At 34.1% G+C, this 19,594-nt stretch overlaps 10 protein-coding genes across 10 annotated transcripts; 5 read left to right on the top strand and 5 right to left on the bottom strand.

Moving 5' to 3' along the window:
• Positions 1–262: 262 nt before the first annotated feature.
• BN7_3822 (uncharacterized protein) lies at positions 263–946 on the top strand (the record flags this gene model as incomplete). Its single annotated transcript, XM_011275595.1, has 1 exon — positions 263–946. The coding sequence occupies one exon, from the start codon at positions 263–265 to the stop codon at positions 944–946; it is 684 nt and encodes a 227-aa protein (XP_011273897.1).
• A 381-nt stretch (positions 947–1,327) lies between these two features.
• Positions 1,328–3,217, top strand: AIM9 (Aim9p; the record flags this gene model as incomplete). Its single annotated transcript, XM_011275594.1, has 1 exon — positions 1,328–3,217. The coding sequence occupies one exon, from the start codon at positions 1,328–1,330 to the stop codon at positions 3,215–3,217; it is 1,890 nt and encodes a 629-aa protein (XP_011273896.1).
• A 200-nt stretch (positions 3,218–3,417) lies between these two features.
• Positions 3,418–6,573, top strand: SPO22 (Spo22p; the record flags this gene model as incomplete). Its single annotated transcript, XM_011275593.1, has 5 exons — positions 3,418–3,454; positions 3,539–3,701; positions 4,070–4,471; positions 4,709–5,701; positions 5,817–6,573. The coding sequence occupies 5 exons, from the start codon at positions 3,418–3,420 to the stop codon at positions 6,571–6,573; spliced, it is 2,352 nt and encodes a 783-aa protein (XP_011273895.1).
• Positions 6,574–6,732: 159 nt separating this feature from the next.
• Positions 6,733–8,979, bottom strand: BN7_3819 (Zn(II)2Cys6 transcription factor domain-containing protein; the record flags this gene model as incomplete). Its single annotated transcript, XM_011275592.1, has 1 exon — positions 6,733–8,979. One exon carries the CDS (start codon positions 8,977–8,979, stop codon positions 6,733–6,735), a length of 2,247 nt encoding a protein of 748 aa, XP_011273894.1.
• Positions 8,980–10,941: 1,962 nt separating this feature from the next.
• BN7_3818 (Calcium-dependent protein kinase 2) lies at positions 10,942–11,616 on the bottom strand (the record flags this gene model as incomplete). The annotated part of the gene is made up of 1 exon (XM_011275591.1): positions 10,942–11,616. One exon carries the CDS (start codon positions 11,614–11,616, stop codon positions 10,942–10,944), a length of 675 nt encoding a protein of 224 aa, XP_011273893.1.
• Positions 11,617–11,692: 76 nt separating this feature from the next.
• BN7_3817 (uncharacterized protein) lies at positions 11,693–11,899 on the bottom strand (the record flags this gene model as incomplete). The annotated part of the gene is made up of 1 exon (XM_011275590.1): positions 11,693–11,899. The coding sequence occupies one exon, from the start codon at positions 11,897–11,899 to the stop codon at positions 11,693–11,695; it is 207 nt and encodes a 68-aa protein (XP_011273892.1).
• Positions 11,900–11,989: 90 nt separating this feature from the next.
• On the top strand, positions 11,990–15,467 carry BN7_3816 (methionyl-tRNA synthetase; the record flags this gene model as incomplete). The annotated part of the gene is made up of 3 exons (XM_011275589.1): positions 11,990–12,043; positions 12,359–14,411; positions 14,674–15,467. The coding sequence occupies 3 exons, from the start codon at positions 11,990–11,992 to the stop codon at positions 15,465–15,467; spliced, it is 2,901 nt and encodes a 966-aa protein (XP_011273891.1).
• A 37-nt stretch (positions 15,468–15,504) lies between these two features.
• Positions 15,505–15,982, bottom strand: BN7_3815 (Multivesicular body sorting factor 12; the record flags this gene model as incomplete). Its single annotated transcript, XM_011275588.1, has 2 exons — positions 15,505–15,834; positions 15,971–15,982. 2 exons carry the CDS (start codon positions 15,980–15,982, stop codon positions 15,505–15,507), a joined length of 342 nt encoding a protein of 113 aa, XP_011273890.1.
• Positions 15,983–16,238: 256 nt separating this feature from the next.
• BNA1 (3-hydroxyanthranilate 3,4-dioxygenase) lies at positions 16,239–16,812 on the top strand (the record flags this gene model as incomplete). Its single annotated transcript, XM_011275587.1, has 2 exons — positions 16,239–16,346; positions 16,408–16,812. The coding sequence occupies 2 exons, from the start codon at positions 16,239–16,241 to the stop codon at positions 16,810–16,812; spliced, it is 513 nt and encodes a 170-aa protein (XP_011273889.1).
• A 76-nt stretch (positions 16,813–16,888) lies between these two features.
• On the bottom strand, positions 16,889–19,591 carry BN7_3813 (S9 family peptidase; the record flags this gene model as incomplete). The annotated part of the gene is made up of 1 exon (XM_011275586.1): positions 16,889–19,591. The coding sequence occupies one exon, from the start codon at positions 19,589–19,591 to the stop codon at positions 16,889–16,891; it is 2,703 nt and encodes a 900-aa protein (XP_011273888.1).
• Between the last annotated feature and the right edge of the window lie 3 nt (positions 19,592–19,594).

The following is a 19,594-nucleotide window of genomic DNA, read 5'->3' as shown; positions in this document are numbered from 1 at the left end:
CAGTAGAAGCCGTCTCTATTGCTTCCCCAGCTGAATTTCAGATCTTTTGCAAATGTAGGTTGTACCTGATTATAGGAGAGTACGAATTACTACAGCTGATTGAAAGAAAACAATTAAGTTCAAAAGAAAGTATAATATAAGTGGAAAATTGCTATTCAAATATTATTCATATAAAAGCTACACTATCTTAATCTCTCAACTATACTAGACGTTATTATTGGTTATAGCTAAGAGCTAAGAATCGAGACAAGGATTTCACATAATGGCTGACATTTACAGCTCTCATTCTGAACAATACTTACATCATGATCCTGATTCCTTATCAAATGATCTTGATTCTACTAATTTGAAATCCCCAAGATCAGATCAATTATCAGAGTCAACTTCAAATTCATTAGATGTTGATTCTATAGAGTCTCCAAATCAATCAGTCCCTATATCAAGACCGTTATCAAGATCTTCTGCAACTTCAGGATTGTCAGTAACCGCAACAAAAGATGGGATAGAAGGTAAAAGAATTAAAAAAAATGGTATACCAGGTTATCCATTAAATTTAATCAATAAAATGTATACAAATTATGCTAAACAACATCAATTAAACATGGAGAATGAAGTTACGGGTGCTTATAAGACCAATGATGGAAGTCCATTAGCAACAACACAAGGTGACACAGAATCTGCAGATGATTTATGGAGCGTACAATCTATAAAGAGTGCTACAAGTTTAATTCCCCAGTATGATCCTTCGGATAGAGATTTCCATTCAGAAAGGGGATCCATCTTATCAAATGATCAATATCATGATGCTAGTGATCATGCTTCCAAAAACCTTGATTTTTTCGATTTTGATCAAACAAGAGGTCAACAAGGAAATGTACCTAATCAATACGGTGATATTCCACAAATATCGATTGAAAATGAGAATTTACAGGAAAGGAGATCATAGTTTAAAGAACACAGGATTGAGTCCTGAATCCTGATTCAAACCATTGGAATGACGTACACTGAAAAGGTTTTATATGGTGTACCATTAGTACAATTTCTTTTTCCTCTACTTTAATCTTTAATTTATTTACGAAATCAACCTGGAAGCAGACTTTATATAATTTTTCAATTCTTTTTCTTACGTTATTAAATTGATTTCGTAGGTAATTATAACCAGCTTAAGCCTTATATTAGTTATGATTGTTAGTAGGTCAAGTCTTACATAATCACCGAGCTGTACCGAATTAGTTATTAAAAAAAAGTTCAGTGTTGAAAGAAAGCATGAAAGACTCAGACATAAATTATATACAATCTACTGATCACAATTAACTATTAGTCCAATATGTTTAAATTATCTGGATTAATTAGTGCCACCCAATTAGGTAGAATTAGTACCCGGGTTGCTAGTTCAAGAGGGCCAATTTCCCAATTCAACCGTTATGCTTCACAAGAAGCTAAAGAAACTTATACAAAATTGAGCGATGAAAATGATCCTCAAAGAGATACAATTTTCAAATATACTTGGGGTACTTGGTTAAAAAATGATGAAGCTGAGAAGAAGAAAAGATTTACTAAATTTTCATTAACTGGGTTACAAGATATTCTAAAATTATTAGTTGAAGAATCTAAAACCACAGCACAAAAAACTGAAGATGTTAAAGAATTACCAAAAGTTAGTGAACCAAAAAGATATTTCACCAACTTTGTTTCATTACCTCATAATGTTAATGTTACCAATTTTGGCTCTTTGAATCCAAATGAAAACTTACATATTAAACAATTAAGTTCATTACATGAAGGTAAACATCATAGAATTTATAAAATTGATTTAAACACCGAAAGAAGTTTTATCCTTAGAATCCCATACCCATTAGATACTGAATATGCCATTGAAAAAAGAATTCAAAGTGAAGCTGCTACTTTAGATTTCATTAGCTTGAAAACTGACTTAAAAGTTCCAAAAGTTTTTGCTTATGGTGCTGATAATACTAATCCTTTAAATATCCCATTCATCTTGGAGGAATTCATTGAAGGTGATACTTTAATGAAAAAATGGCAACCAATGACCCCTCACACCGAATCAAACCATAAAGAAGTTATTGGTGAAGTTATAAATCCGTTATCTGAATTACAATCTAAATTATCTGAAATCGAATTCAATCAATTTGGTTCATTATATTTTGCTATTGATTCTGCTGAAACCAATCCAAAAGAACCATACAATGGTGAAACTGATGAAGCTTTAAAAGGTCGTTGGGTTATTGGTCCATCCACTGAAAGAGTGTTCTGGAGAAACAGACATTTATTGAGACCATCACAATTTGAAAGTTTAGTTGGCCCATGGGATGCTGATAAACCATTGGATATTGTTAAAAGTGTTGCTGAAATTGAATTGGAAACTTTAAGAACTAGATTGGCCTTTAATGAAACTGATGCTGGTGTTATCGAAGATAAGGATGCTTTAAAACAACAAATTGAAGTCTATGAACATTTGAAATCAGTTGCCCCTGTCTTAATCAACACCAAATCTGAAGGTGTTAAAAACATTGAACAATTATTCAAACCAAGATTAGCTCATACTGATATCGATCCATTGAACGTGTTAACTAAAGGTGATGATTACTACTTCTTAGACTTTGAAGGTGCTACTATCAAACCAATCATTTTCCAAAGTACACCAAGATTTGTTGCTTATGAAGATGGTCCAAAGATTTATGAATTCGAAATTGATATGGAAAAATATGAAACAATGTCAGATGCTGATAAATATTACTACGATTTTGCTGTTGTTCGTACAAGAAACGAATTTTTATGGGATGTTGCATTAGCTAACACTTTCAACAAATTGGAAACTGAAGGATCCCCAGTTTTAAAAAGATTAAGAGCTCCATACACTGCTGCTATTGAAAAAAGAACTGATAATGAATCAGCTATTGTTGATCGTAAAATTTATGAAATCGCCTTACAATGGAATCAATTTGCTGAACATAAATTTGTTCTTGCTGAACAATTCCCATTTGAAATTACAGACGAAAAATTTGATGCGCATACTAAAGTTTTAGAAAAATACTACAACGATTTAGGTAATGTTCCTTTCGCTGTTACTGGTGGCTGGGTTCCTCAAGATATGTTTGAATCTTTATTATCACAAAATGTTATAATTAAACAAGAAAATGGTGATTATGCTATTAATGATGAAGTTTTAGGCAAAGCTGAAGAAGGGCAATCTTAATGAGCTATTACAGATATTTCCCGAATGATTTACATTTGATTTTCTGTTGTATATAGAGTGAGATTTATATTCCATTCATTTCCGTGAAGATTTCCGTAGGTTGAAAAAAGTTCGTGATGTTTTCTAGTTTTTAGTATTGAACCACAACATCAAAACATCAAGATCTAGACACAATTACAACCCCATAGTCACAGATCAGCATGTCGAATTTCAAGACACAGCTTAATCAATTGATCGGTAAATGAGAAACCAGTGATATCTAACTACATCAATTTCAAGGATTTTTTTGCTAACAATAGAAAGATGCCGCTGGCTCAATAGCCGCCCAGTTGAAACAAAGTGAACAGAATCCAGGTCAACAAGCAGACCTCAAGACAAAAGTAGCTTCGGCACTTCCATTGGCTGAAAGGTATGAACGCTTATTCAGAACCACTGAATTCAATGATGTTGCAGATGTTGTGACTCCTTTGGAAAATTCAAGTAAGTATTTAGTTAGCTAAATCATCGATTGAAAAGAGGTATTAACAAAATGAAGCTATTGATGTTTGGAATGCAGCGGCTTTAGCAATGAAGATTGCAGATGAAGAAGAAAGGAAGATTCTATGCTCCAGTAAGTTGGATTATACACCACTTGTTGGAAGATTTACAGCTAACACTATTTTAAAGTCAAGTTCTTTGCGAGTCTTCTATGTTCAATTAAAGATTCTATTGATCCATCCGTGAAAAGCAAATTTAGATTATTGAATTGTTTATATAGGGTCCTACGAAGTACACTAGGTAAGTGTGCTGTTATTTATTTCAATCTCTGGTTGTTTCACTAACTAACTCAACTATAGATGAAAATGAATCAAGGCTTACAAATAAGGTTCAAGAATATGCTGATAGAGTGTTCAAAAACATTGAAGCTTTGAAATCAACTTTTGATGATCCCACACTATTAAAGTTTAACAAGTCCAAAGCAGAGTTGTTTATCACAAAGATGCAGTTGTCTATCCAAGAGAATGATATTCAAATGGCCAAATTTTATGAAGAAAGAGCAGATTTGACGGTTTTTGCAACAACTGGAGAGTCAGACGTGGTTTTTGAGTCCTTGAGAGTGATTTATAACTCTTCCTTGTCATTATATAACCAAAAGCGTATTGTTGATGCTATATATTTCTTGAATAAGGCTGCTGGTCATATTTCGAGTATGGGAAGTAATTCTTCGGAAGATTTTAAAAGAATCAAACCCTCTATATATTCACTTCTTGGTAAGTATTACTACTTTAAGTAGGTTCATCAGGGAACTATAATATTAATACTTAACATAGTTAGATCATGTCTTGATGAGAATACAGAGGGAAATATCAAGCTAGCTGAAGACACATTATCCACGATGCAAGAGGTATGTTATTTTCTATATCTGTGATGATTACAACTGCTAACGCTGAAATAGATGCCAGAAAAATCAATTGAATATTTCAAAATGTTATTGAAGCTTTTATATACCAGAAATGGCGATGTCGTTGAAATTGAAGATTTGATTATGAGAATGTTGATGTCCATTAAGAGTTCTGAATTAAAAGAAGCTTTAGGGTTGATAAATGATTTCTCTACAAGAGATGCACCTGGTGCAATACGCTGCTTTGAGTATGCATTTAATAGTAACACAGAGAAGGAGTCAGATCACAATGTTATTGAATTGATAATCGTCGCAATCGTCAATATCTATATCAAAGATGACACAAATTTATCTGAATACAAACAGCAAAACCTTGTTTCTTTCCTTGATACAGCACAGAAGAAATTAGCTAAGGCTTTGAGTAGGAAATGTGCAGCATCTTGCATCACTTTACTATGGAATACAGGTAAAACATGTACAAAAAATAGTTCATTTGAAGACTCATTAGGATGGTTTAAGTTGGCACTTCATAGTATATTAGACATCAATGAAATTGATAAAGCCAAAATCCAAAGGGCTATCCAGAATAGTTATATAAACCTTGAGAGGTATGATGAGGCCATCAAGGTATACAAAACCATGGATGATAAAGAGAAATATGGGTTGATTAGCCAGTACAATATGTTTAAGGTATATTCAAGCAAAGGAGATGAGATGAGCTTGATGTCTTGCTTAAAAAGAATGACTACATCTGAAGATAAAAATTTAATACCGTTATTATCACTTTGTGCTACAAACGTACAATCAAGCACAAGGGTCGCAGTTGAGTCTATGCTTGCATTATTTAAAAAAATTGACACAGGGATCGACAATAAGGTTTCGATACCAACGTCATTACGTTGTGTTATTGAAATGATCTTAAAACAAGATGATTATTTGTTTAAATATTCGGAAACCTTGTTGACTATTTTGAGAGAAGCTTATAAATTTGCAAATGATTCGAAAACCATAGAGAGCTACAAATTCACAATTGAAGAGATACAGTGGTTTAGTGCTCAAGCTTTCAACATATCAAGAGATTGTGTTTCTAGTAGTGACACAGCGTATGGTGGATATTTTGCTGAGATTTCTGTACAAGTGAGTAAAAATCCGAACTTTGGTAGTTAAGCATGTACTAACATTTATATAGTTGAACCTTTTGATACCAGATACAATAAGTGCAAGGCAACAATTTGAGTTGAAACTATGGAGATTCCGTGCCATGTTGATAACATTGATTTGTACTTCCAAAGACCAAAATTTAGATGCTGACATACGCTGGAAAGAAATAAGATCACAGTCATTGAACCTCAGACTCAGTATTGAGGAGCTAACAATAATTAGCGAAACACAGGCAGAATATGATGTGTTCAGAAAAGAATGGGAACAATGTTTAGTCGATTGTATGATTTTTCAATTTCAAGCTGAGTTTGAACTTGAACATTGGTCTGCTGCTGAAACCATAATTAGAGAGTCAAGAAAGCTAACTACTCAAGAATTTGACACTACTGTTGTCAATATAACATCAGAAAATACCAAAGCCCCAGAAAGTATAAAATCCAATATTTTAACAGAGATTTTACAAAGAAATCTTGGTGATCCTGAAATATCCGCTGTGAAAATCTCGAGATGGATCAGGTTGTTATTGAAATACAATGGAAGTGGAATCGAAGCTGATAGTAATTCTTTGAAAATAATTCAACAGATATATCTTAGAATTTCATCACAAAAAGAAGATAATCAATTCCCAGCTCATGAGATTGAATGGATATCAACCACTTGTTGGAACAATGGAATTGGTGCGTTGTTTAATGCAGATAAAGTACAAGGTCGTCTTTGGTGTGATCGTGCTATAAAATTAGCAGGTTTTGTCAATGAGAGATTCGAAGCAGCGTTGCTAAAATTATGGAAAGAGCTACAACACATGGCTGAGTAAATGAATCAAGCATGGCATTAAATCATTAGTATATTAATAAATAGGTTTGAAAGAATCTAATAATGCTATTTTTTTAAGCTTTTAACGACGTGTAGTTATAGTAATTAATTGATGCTAGTGGAAATTAAGATAGCTCACGTACTTTATTCTTCATATAACTTAGCTGGTTTCTCTCCAGTATTGCTGAAATGAACCAACATTATATCTAGGGACTTGACCGGTCTTCTCTTGAATTGTAGCAATTAAATTCAGAATAGTTTTATGTTCATCCTGATGTGTGAAAATCTTACCAGCATTCCATAAACATTGATTAATATTATTCCAAGATTCCAAATATTCGTTATTCAATGTTGATCCAACAATATGCTTAGCATGGTACGTAACAGGTCTAACAGAAGATTGAAATCTGAGAGTCCTAGGCTTATTTTGTAGTAAGATGATACTTGCAGTATGGTATAGTTGGTTAGATAAAGCTGCAGGCCCAGATCCATAGACCAGAACTGGGAAATCACCACTTGAATTTGTTTTGAACTCAATTAAAGGGGAAGTTGTGTTTCTATTTAGGAACCATGCTTGTGTTTTTTCCCACAAGTTTCTCCATTTTTCATCAAAATCTTGAATATCATTGGATCCAATTAAATTAACTGTTTGTGAGAGAAGAGAAATGATTTGTGTGATCTCACTTCCTTGAGTGTAAGACTCTAATGTTTCCTTAGAGAATGCTGAACCTTCTTCACCAATTTCCAAAGTATCAATTTCCTTCAGAACACACCACCATAAGCAGTCATTATTATAAGATTTTGAAATCCAAGTATTATCTTTTGCAGAATTGGTATTAAGGAAAGTAGACAAATTTTTGACAGTGACTTTCCAGTCTGTGTGGCTCGAAACTAAAGTTGTTGCCAGGGTTAATATCGTTAAGCTAACATACACTGGTAGTTTACCTCTTTCTTCTGGCATATAATTGAAGCTCATCAAAAACACCTGCAGACCCTTTTCAAAACATTTCATATCAAATAAAGCAATAGTATAGATAGCACACTTGACCAAGTCAGAAGATTTTGATAACACAGGAACAAAGCTTGACCAAAAATCAGATCCCAAGACATTCAATTTTGGAGACACATGAACAATGAAACGATTAATCAACATGGCTTGTTCGGAGCTTGAAAGCTCAACATACGGGAAAGTTTCTTTTGTAACCATATTATAGGTAAGAAAACTGTCTAACCTTTTTTTCAGAGTTTTGAAAGCCAACTGATCAAAAGGAACTGTTCCGTTATGTACTGTGCTTGTCATTGGATTTGTTTCACCATCAACCACCCTTGAGTGATCAATTTTTGTCTTCAAAGTTTCATCTAAAGCAGAAAACCGCTCATGTCTTATGGATGATTGGGGTTGCTGTAATTGTTGTGGGTTTATTGGGCCTTGTGAGTTCAGTAACTTGTTCAAATTTAGTTTTGGATCTGTTAAATTTCCGTTTGAACTTGATGGAGCGGGTGATTGATAAGACAAAGAATGTGCTTGTTGATATTCTTGTATTTGCTGTTGTTGTAATGGTGGTGTAAAATTGTTTTGAGAGCGAATCTGAGGACCTGGGGTAAAGTGAAGTTGATGTTGATTTTGTGACATTAAAGGTGCATTTGCAGCGTTCACCAAAGAATACGAAGATAAATCTGTTGAAGCTCTTCTGGGTGCCTGATCATCAAATGCTAAAGTACCAAATGGAGATACTGGATGTAATGCGTTTGGAGGTTGTTGAGAAGAATTTGGACGATTTGAAATAAACGATTGTTCTTGATGATTCATTTGCTGTGGGAGTTGATGATTAATCTGAGCAGCTGTACTAGCTGGTACCAATTGACTCAGCTGTTCCAGCGGCGACGATGTTTCTATTCTTGGTCTCTTGAAAGAAGGGTTTATAGAAGCTTCATTTGACACTGGTCTAGATTGTAAGGGATAATTCATGGAATTCACGTTAGCGCCCTGTTGCAAATATGAATTGACAGCTGATACACCAGGATTAACTGCAGCGCTAGTGGTATAACCGCCATAACCATTGCTTGGAATACTCAGTGAGCTCCTTCTTGAGTTTGATTTTTTCAGCTTTGGCGTTGGCCATTCACAATTTTCATTCTTTTGTTGACAAGTTGAACAAATTGGCTTGACTTCATCACATTTTTTATGCTTTCTTCGACAGTTCATACAACCAGTACGGACTCTCTTCTTTGATGAACTTGTAGTAACTGACCCTGAAGCTGTTGTTCCATTGTTTGACTGTGGAGTGCTTTTACTTATACTCTGAGACGTGTTTGGTGTGGTGGTTGATGGTATTGAGATCTGGGAAGAAGCTTGAGCTAGATGGCTAGCTGAAACCAGAGGTTGAGTGCCTGCACTCTCTGTCATTATAATTTAGTTGATGTCTTTTTGATCCTCTAGTGACACTGACTCTTAACAATGACTCAAAAGACGATGTGAAGTTGAATGTCAGCGAAGTAAACATGACTTAATTACGTGTAAAACAGGAATTCGGCACCTTCATATATAAATTGCCTAATTATTTTTGTTAAGCGCTCTGCAAACTTTAATGCGTGATGTAAAGCGGGACAGGATTTTGAACATCGAGTACGAACATTTAACCGGAATAACTCTTCCTACAGAACTTAGTGTATAAACAACATACGTACATAGAAACCAGGAACATGTTGCTGAAATAATAGATTAAACTGCATATATGGTTGGTTAAAATCTAAAGCAACGAATGGTAATTTGAGCTCCAGAGTCCAGTATCCAGTGTTGTATGATACTGAAAACATATACATATGTATAGCTGATACCAAATAAGCTCACCAGCTCAGCTGCTCCACACGTAAATAATCGAAAACGTCTCAGTAATTTGTAATACAAAGGGAAAATCATAGCGTCAGCTGTTCTTGATTTGATCAACTTGAACTGTCAAACTCAAAAAATTTTCACCTAAAGCCTCAATCTGTATGACTTCTGATTAATTTTTCGTTAGACATGACTGCAGATCTTGGAGGGTCTATGCTGCAATTTCCGGGGTAATCTAGCGACAGAAAATTACAAATAATCTTCTCGTGCTTGAACAATCGAAAACCAACTTGAAAGTTTGGATACAGAAACAAGATCAGTAAAGCTTTATGTACCTGGGTCCTGTGGTCATCTGAGTATGTGTATACTTCCCATATCAGTGCTATATATATATATACCTACTTGATCAGCCTGCAGCAGATTGTATAGATCATATATATACGACATTCGATTGCTCAAGGCTAAGGTTTCTCAAAATATAGCCTATAGTATATTAGATAACCCCAGCAGCCCGGCCCATAAATATTTCCAATTATAAATATATGGCATTGATTGACATTGAATGTGAAGTTTGGGTATAAAATATTGCTATGATCCCCTATTTTGTCTTAGTACAATATGACGTCGTTAATATAAACATTAAGTATAGCTATATTGCCGTATATTATATACGACCTATTATATCGAAGGTATTGTACGTACTGAATATTATAGTTCTTAAATCGTACTGATGAAGTTGTATCTGCTTTAATAGGGTCACGAGTAAGCCAACTTAAACCGCTATATTATAGGTGTAATCAGGTGGGTATGATCAATTCAACGTGTTGAACTACTACATATTGATTATCTTTCCGATAATCGACCCGACATGCTTTTACAGGTTTTTAAAGACATATACTAATACTAAATGTTGATGTTATAACAAGTATTCATGTGTAAAGTTATTATCCAAGGTCCAAGGGTCATTTTTGTAAGAGGAGTATTTTGAGATATTGAAATTTCAAATGTTGCGGCTAAAGCCTAAATTAGGCTATTGCGATGCGCAGATGCGCAACTATCGACAAAGGTAGCCTAGATCCCCAGATTTATACAATTGAAACAGCTGTTATTGAAAATATTCCCTCAAGGGCCTCGAATCATGATGCCAATTGGGTTTAACATATTGTACTTTAAAAGACCGTGCCTTTATAACAGTGCTATGTGCTATGTGCGTTGTGCTGGGAAACATAAGTTGTAAGTTGTAAGTTGTAAGTTGTAGCTTGTAACTTGTGACTTATTACTATGAAATAAAACAGCTTATCACTTCAGTAAGTAAATATACAATGTGTATAATGTATAATATAATGGCACTTCTTGATTACACGTAAGTTCTAAAACTCTACACTTTGAAGTTCACCGAAATTATTTCAGCATTAACATTTAATGTTTATACCAGAAATCAAATAAACAACGTAAACTCACGTCGTAAATATTGAGCATATTGAAGACATATAACAATACGGAATCAACGTCCATGTATAACTATATAGCTATGTTTCATTTCTTTGATTTCTTAGGTTTCTTCAACAATTTATCGATGACTTCTTCTGTTTGTTCGGGTTCATCAGCATCTTCTTTCTTGACCCTTTTTGATCTTGTTCTTGGTTTTTTATCTTCCTCTTCTTTTGAAGTTTCCTTTTTGGTTTCTTTTTTAGGTTCATCTGTAGTGTCCTTTTTAGTTTCTTCTTCAGAATTAAAATTTTTATCACCAACATCTTCTGTAGTGACTGGAAGATTGAAATCTGGTTTGATTTCATAATACTCATTTAATTTCAAAGCCCAAATACCATTCTCTATATCAGTGAAATCATATTTGAAATCACTATTTAAGTTCCACATCAAATCCAGCCACTTCATGTATTCAGGAAGACTATATCTCAATTTTAAATTTTCAACATTACCATATTTCACAAATAAGTACTCGGCCGCTTCATCTGAATAGAATGGTGGTGCTAAATTGGTAATTTTGTTCAAAAGTGAGAGAATTAATGATCCTGTTGCTGGTCCAACCCCTTTCAATGCTGTTACGGTAATCAAGGCTTCCCGTATTAACTTCTTGTAATCATCTTTATTTGGTTTCGTGTCTTTCACATCTAGTATTATCTTGAATGCATATTTAGTGATATAAATGACGTCTTGCTCTTCATTATCGTTTATTAGTTTCCGTAACATTGGTCTGAAAGTACCCTTTGTTCTGACATTTTAGTAGTTAGTTAATATTGAAAACCTTTTTTCGGTAAACATTCACTCACAATTTCCAATTCATCAATTGCTTCAATTCTGGTTTGGTGAGATATAATTCTGGTTCCGTTTCGTATCTTTTCTGAACAATTTTAGGAAGCTCATTTATCCTCCATTCTTCTAATTCTCTTAGATTTTTTTTGCTGTTTGATACTTCTTCCAGCACGACGTTGTAAAGATGTTTCTTAGCATCAATAAACCCAACAGCACTCATCTTAATAGCACAACTGACTCTTTATTTCAATGGTTGAAGTAAGAAATTGTGGCCATTTATGGTTCAAAATTCTCGACTAAGTTCTCAAATATGCTCAGTGCTCATGTGGCACAAAACGTCGCGAAATTTTCAAGTCCGGTTTACGTAACATTTGAACAGAAAATTGACGAGCGCATTATAAAATATTTTATATTTAAAAAGGACGATGAGTACACTTTCTTCTTTTCTCAAACCATTCATCCATTCCACAAGAACTTGCTAAACAATCATGTCTTTACAAATTTTTAGTGACAAAGGAAGAGACAGACTAGCTCTAGCTAATAATATCAAATTGTCCATTGCTGCTAACGCTTTCGGCCAATTATTTTCACCAGAGCCAGGTAAGTAAGATCTTATTAATGATGTGCAATTCCATGAGTACTAATTATTTAAATAGAACAACCATCTTTATTATTGAAGGGTAAGGACGGATTCGAATTATCAGAGCCAAATGCCATTGTTAAATATTTAGCTAATGACTTTACTCAAACATCAGAAATTGATTATGAAGAAGAGATATTACACGTATTACTCAACTCTGGTAAATCAGACGAATCAATCTTGACCAAATCACCAGCTACTAAATTAGAAAAATTGACAGCATCATCAATCATTTTATTTGCATCAACTTTTGCTTTGAATAAATCTGCATTCCCAGAATTTCAAAAAAATGAACATGTCCTTAAAGGTTTGGAACAAGCCATTGCAGTCACTAACTTAGAGCGTCCAAAAGCTGAACACACTGGTACCGCTGCATACAAACAAGGATTTGAAGTTAAGGAACAAGGTAAGAACATCCTACCAAAAGAAGGTGAAAGAAATATTTTGATCACTTCAGCTTTACCATATGTTAACAACGTTCCACATTTAGGTAACATTATTGGTTCAGTTTTAAGTGCTGATTTCTATTCTCGTTACGCCAAATCAAGAAACTACAATGCTCTTTATATCTGTGGTACTGATGAATATGGTACTGCTACTGAAACCAAAGCTTTAGAAGAAGGTGTTACTCCAAGAGAATTATGTAACAAATATCACAAAATTCATTCAGATGTTTATAAATGGTTCCAAATCGAATTTGATCACTTTGGTCGTACAACCACTCAACAACAAACTGATATTGCACAAGATATCTTTTTGAAGTTAAATGAAAATGGATATTTAGAAGAACAATCAATGAGACAATTATATTGTCCAGTACACAAAGGGTTCTTGGCTGATCGTTTCGTTGAAGGTGAATGTCCAAAATGTGGTTATGAAGATGCTAGAGGTGATCAATGTGATAAATGTGGTGCCTTATTAGATCCATTCGAATTAGTTAAACCACGTTGTAAATTAGATAATGCTTCACCAGAAGAAAGAACATCAAACCATGTCTTCTTATCATTGGACAAATTAGAACCAGAAACCCGTGCTTGGTTTGAAGGGGCTGCTAAGAAGGGTGATTGGTCAAAGAACGGTGTTGCTATTACTCAAAACTGGTTGAATGAAGGTTTAAACGCCAGATGTATTACTAGAGATTTGAAATGGGGTACACCAGTTCCGTTAGAAAAATTTGCTGATAAAGTGCTTTATGTTTGGTTTGATGCTTGTATTGGTTATGTTTCCATTACTGCTAACTATACCGAAGATTGGGCTAAATGGTGGAAAGAACCAGAGAATGTTGAGCTATATCAATTTATGGGTAAAGATAATGTTCCGTTCCACACTGTTATTTTCCCATCTTCTCAAATCGGTACTAGAGAAAAATGGACTCAACTGCATCATTTAAGTACATCTGAATATTTACAATATGAAGGTGGTAAATTTTCCAAATCAAGAGGTATTGGTGTTTTCGGTAACAATGCACAAGACTCAGGTATTTCACCATCAGTATGGAGATACTATTTGGCTTCTGTCAGACCTGAAACTTCAGATTCACAATTCTCTTGGGATGATTTCGCTTCAAGAAACAACAATGAATTATTGGCCAACTTGGGTAACTTTGTTAACAGAATTGTTAAATTTGTTAATGCTAAATACAACGGTGTCATTCCAAAGTATGATCCAAAGAACATTCCAGGCTATGATGCTTTAGTCAAGGATTTGAATTCTTTATTAAAATCATATAATACTGAAATGGAAGCTGTTCATGAACGTCGTGGTTTAGAATTAGCTATGGCTATTTCTGCTAGAGGTAACCAATTTTTACAAGACAACAAGTTGGATAATTCCTTGTACAATGATTTACCAGACAAATCTGACGCAGTTGTTGGTGTTGGTTTGAACATTGTTTATTTAGTTGCTTCCGTTATTGCTCCATTTATGCCAGAAACTACCAAGCAAATTGATGAAATGTTGAATGTTCCACAATTAGCCATCCCAGATGAATTCACTTTGATTCTTGAAGGTACTCATAATATCAACAAGGCTCAATACTTATTCAAACGTATTGAAGGTAAAGATATTGAAGCTTTAAGAGCTAAATATGGTGGTAAACAATCAAAAAACTGAAAGAGTTTGTATTTTTGTAAGTGTTTTTTCAGTTTTATAATGAATAGAATTAATTATGTTAGAAGATCTAGTAGTTCTCACGTAGTATAATTCAAGTTCTTATTCACATTTAGCTTATTATGATTAGTCATCTTCCGCGAATTTAAGAAATTTAAAAAATTGTATATAGATGATACGCTTCAAAGATCGTGGATATCTTCACTTCGCAAATTAAAAATATTAGGACTACAAGATGTCTGAAGAAATCATAAGCCAAGCTAAAAGCTATTTGAAGAATGTTCCTGTAACCGTGATTTCACAAGGTGCAGAAGCTGTTGTTTTCACAACAAGTCAACATCCATATTTACCTAAAGAAATTGCACCAAAAGGTATCAAACATAAAGATCAATATATTATTAAATTTAGACCTCCAAAGAAATATAGACATCCAATACTAGATGCACAACTCACCAAGAGAAGAACTCTAGCAGAAGCAAGAATATTACAAAGATTAACGATTATTCCAGAGGTACATACACCAAGCTTATTAGCTGTTGATCCAAGAAGTGGGATTTTATGGATGGAATGTATTGGTGAACTATTACCTGATGGGAAACTAAGCTCGCTTAAGAACTGGCTATGGCAATACAATGGAGATGAGGAGAAGGCAACAAGGGATGAAGCTAAAACAATCTTAGAAGGTGTCGGTAAAGAGATTGGATATCTACATTTGAATGATCTTATTCATGGTGATTTAACAAGTTCAAATATCGTCTTACAAAAAGGTATTGAAAGCGGTGATTGGGAAGCCTTTTTAATTGATTTTGGGCTTGGATCAGTATCAACCCTTGTTGAGGATAAAGCTGTTGATTTATATGTTCTAGAGAGAGCAATTTTAAGTACACATCCATTATATTCAGATCACTATAACAAATGGCTTCTTGATGGTTACTCAAGCGTTTATACAGGAAAACAAAATGCAAAGAAATTGAAGGAAGTTTTAAATAGATACGAAGATGTTAGAATGAGGGGTAGAAAGAGAAGTATGTTAGGTTAGAATTTTTGTACATAATAAGTAATAGTCATTAATTCATTTATTTGATATCCAATGTAGAAAACGCACGATCTATATCATTAAGCGGTTCTTTTGGAGGTTCAGGTACTTCTGTCTGATGTGTGGATTCATTTAATTGATTATCATTTGTGGCCAATGTACTTTTTTTTTGTGGCGTGAGTAAGGTATTTGATCCACCAATATAACCAGGTGCAAGTTTCCGTACTACTGATTCATGCCAGGTTTGATAAGCTTCTTTTTCTTTTGCCCCATAATTCTTTATCTCTTCTTTAACATTACCACATTCTGTAATCCATGCTTCCAAGTTGTCCTGAGTAACGTTGGTTCCTGGTAATTGAGTTGGTAAAGGCTTATAATTAAATGGTAATGTGACAGGTTTTGGTGTGTTGTAGAAAGGTGAGACGATCAACGGTATTTGTGCCAGTAATGGGTGTGCTAGTAGTGTTAGTAATACTATTGTCTCAGTTATTGACAAGCTCACATACCTCTCTCTCCATCCATCTTAAATACTTTTAGTCTTTTATTTTGTTAAATTTCCAATCTTAAAGTGAAAGATCACAAATGGGTTCTTGATTATTATGGCTGTATGACTTCAATTTCCGAGGCTTGATCACATGATTCTCAGCTGATTACAATCTTTGAATTCCGGCCTATCGAACGAGTATAAACTCGCTTATTAAAATTAAGAAATCTTTCTCAACTGAAGCTTTTACATTCCACGATTTAAACCATTGAGAAACTACTAAAGTCACAATGTTACCACAGCCTATAAATATCCAAAACTGGATCAAAGAAAATGAACATTTATTACAACCACCTGTTAACAATTTCTGTTTACATAGAGGTGGTTTCACAGTGATGGTAAGTCCATATACTCCGAGAAACAATAAGATCTTCTTTTATTAACTGATTTCTTCAATAGATTGTTGGTGGACCAAACGAGCGTACTGATTATCATGTGAATCAAACACCAGAGTGGTTTTATATGTACAAAGGTGATATGACTCTTAAAGTTGTTGATGACAATCAATTTAGAGATATCACTATTCGTGAAGGTGATTCATTTTTATTACCAGGAAACACACCACACAATCCGGTAAGATATGCTGATACTATAGGTATAGTTGTTGAACAAGATAGACCTGAAGGTGTTGATGATCAAATTAGATGGTATTGCACTAATTGTTCTGAAATTGTTCATAATATTACATTCCACTGTACCAATTTAGGTACACAAGTTAAAGAAGCTATATTAAGTTTTGATGGTGACATTGAATCAAGAACTTGTAAGAAATGTGGTACATTAAACTACTCAAAACCTCAATGATTAATGAATGTATATAAATATATAATCAACTGTACAAATGGAAAATTAAATTTAACGTTTTATATAAGGATTAGAATTAGGCGTATATAAGGTTATCAAAATGACCTTCAAAAGCATTAACTAACCATGTTTCTAATTTTTTGTAAACGATAGCATTTGCATTATGAAAATCAATATTATGATTAGAGTCTGGATATACTTTCATATCAAAATTTGCAACGCTGGCCAAATTAAATTTATCGAAAAGTCTCAATGAGTTTTGAACATGAACATTGTCATCACCTGTTCCATGCATGACCAAGAATCTTTTGACATCTTTAAAAGCATAGACATTATTAACACGAGACTCATGATAGCCAACTTCATTATCTTTAGGTTGTCCCATATATCTTTCGGTATAAATAGAATCATATAATGTCCAATCAGTCACTGGTGCAACAGCCATACCATATTTGAAAACATTTCCACCATCAAATTCTAATGTCTTTAAAGTTGAAAATCCACCATAAGACCATCCCCAAATTGCAGTTTGGTCTTCATCGATATAAGGTCTTGAGTCAATCCATTCTCTGGTGACTTCTGTTATATCTCTTGGTTCCCAATAACCAATGTGACCATTAGCCCATGATCTATATTTCCAACCTTGACCACCAGTACCTCTTGGGTCAATATAAAGGATCACTGCATTTGTTTTTAAGCCCACAGTATCTTCGAATGAGATTTGGAACTTGGATGAAACCTTCTTAGAACCAGGTCCACCATAAACATTCACAAGTAAGGGATGTGTACCGTTTGGTTTGAAGCCTTTTGGTAAAACTTCAACAACATTGACTGTCACTGGATTTCCATCTTCATCTTCATCCACTTTAACCTTATGGTATGAGATATCTTCACCGAAGAAATTATGTACACTAGCTCTTTTATGTAATCTATCTTTACCATACATTAATGGTAGCTCAGGTCCATCTTTTGTAATAACGTTATGTCTTGATGTTGGCGAGAATGAAACAGTATAGTAACCCAATTGATTTGTATCTGTTAAAGATGTCATATTTTGGTTCCCAATATCAACAGAGTATAAATGATTTTCAAATGAAGATCTTCTATTAGCAGTGAAAAATATCTTGTTTTGTTCTTGATCATATGCTAAAGCACCACTAGTAGTTTCCCAATCTCCTTTGGTTAATGGTATAACCTTTGCCTTTCCATCAGTTATTTCAAACAAACCTAAATGGTTATACCCGTCAACAACTATCGTATCAATAAATCCCAAGTTTGAACGACCAAATTTCTCGTTCTTTGAGATTGGTACCATATCACTAAATTTCTCGATCCACCCATTGTATTCCTTCAATGCATCAACTGTATGAATAATACTTGTTTTACCCGTTCTGGAACTTAAATGCCTATAGTTTAGGATCTTGGATTCTCTATTTGTTTCTCTAACTATAAAGTTTTCTGAATCAAGCCATTGACATCCATAAATAACAAAATCATCACCCAAAGTAGAGCCTGATCTATCAACTTCTTTATTTTCACCGGTATGTATGTTATAATTGTGTAATGAAACTAAGGGATTTGCACCACCTGGTTTTGGATATTTCAATTTCTCAACTTTTGGAAATTGATCATCTTCAATGAAGAATTCTAAATCATGATCTTTAACTTTCGTGTCGTCTGTTCTCATATATATCAGATTAGATTCATCTGGTGACCACCATATAGCCGAATCAGTAGCCAAAACTTCTTCTTCATATACCCAATCAGTTTTACCATTCAGAATATCTGATTTACCATCTGTACTTATCTGTTTGACATTTGAGGTTTTGACATCATAAACATACAAGTTATTATCTTGAACAAATGATATATAGTTGAATTTAGGAGACCATATAGCCAGTGACAATTTAGATTCTTTTCCATCCTTAGATAACGGTTGAAAGGTTTTCAACTCGATATTGTATAGCCAATAAAGACTTTTACCAGAATGTCTGAATTCAGCTTCTTTATTGGTACCCACTATAGCATATTTAACAGTATAGCTTGGTTTAAAGTCTGATATTTCATGCTCATGATTATCATGGCTAAATTTATCCTGGTCATACAGCACCTGTTGAAATTGTCTATCTGATGATTTCTTTAATATAAAAGCTCTATTTTCACTTGATAAATAAATACCTTCATCTTCATCTTTGGTAATATTTAATGATCCAGAGTCCAAAAAGTCAATAGGTTCAATAATGATATCACCAACAATTGATTCTGTGGGTAGTGGATCACGCTCTTTGTGTATATCATATTCTACCAATGGGAGTGCGGTCCTAGTCGGAATCTTGAGCCGCGTTGTGGATGTAGATATACTTGACTGATTTGAAGTCTTTGAAGGGGTATAGTGATAATTTGATTTTTTTGCACCAACTGAATAGCCAAACAATCCCACAACCCACAATGCAACGACAGCAGCGAATATGACTGAAATCCATAACTTTCTCCTTACACCACCTTTGTTAGCATTCAAATAACCTGAGCTTGATGTGAAATCTTCGGCTTCATCATTGATATCTGTGTATCTGTTGATGCCTTGAAGAAGCTCAGAGGTCTGTGAGTTAATAGATGATCTAGATGTTGATCTGGTGCTTTCACTAGATACTCTTGATTGAGTTTGTTCTGGTTGATGATCTTGTGACTGGCCCTCTCCACGCTCCAAATCAATGTCGTTGAACTGGGAGGAGTCCACCAGCTCGTAGCTTTCTTGCTTCTTGTCACTGAGCAATCCCATTTC

Source organism: Wickerhamomyces ciferrii, contig 00116, assembly GCF_000313485.1.
Source record: "Wickerhamomyces ciferrii WGS project CAIF00000000 data, strain NRRL Y-1031 F-60-10, contig 00116, whole genome shotgun sequence".
NCBI lineage: Eukaryota > Fungi > Ascomycota > Saccharomycetes > Phaffomycetales > Wickerhamomycetaceae > Hansenula > Hansenula ciferrii.
Note: the sequence above shows the minus strand (reverse complement) of the source record. Positions and strands in the feature narration are given on the sequence as shown.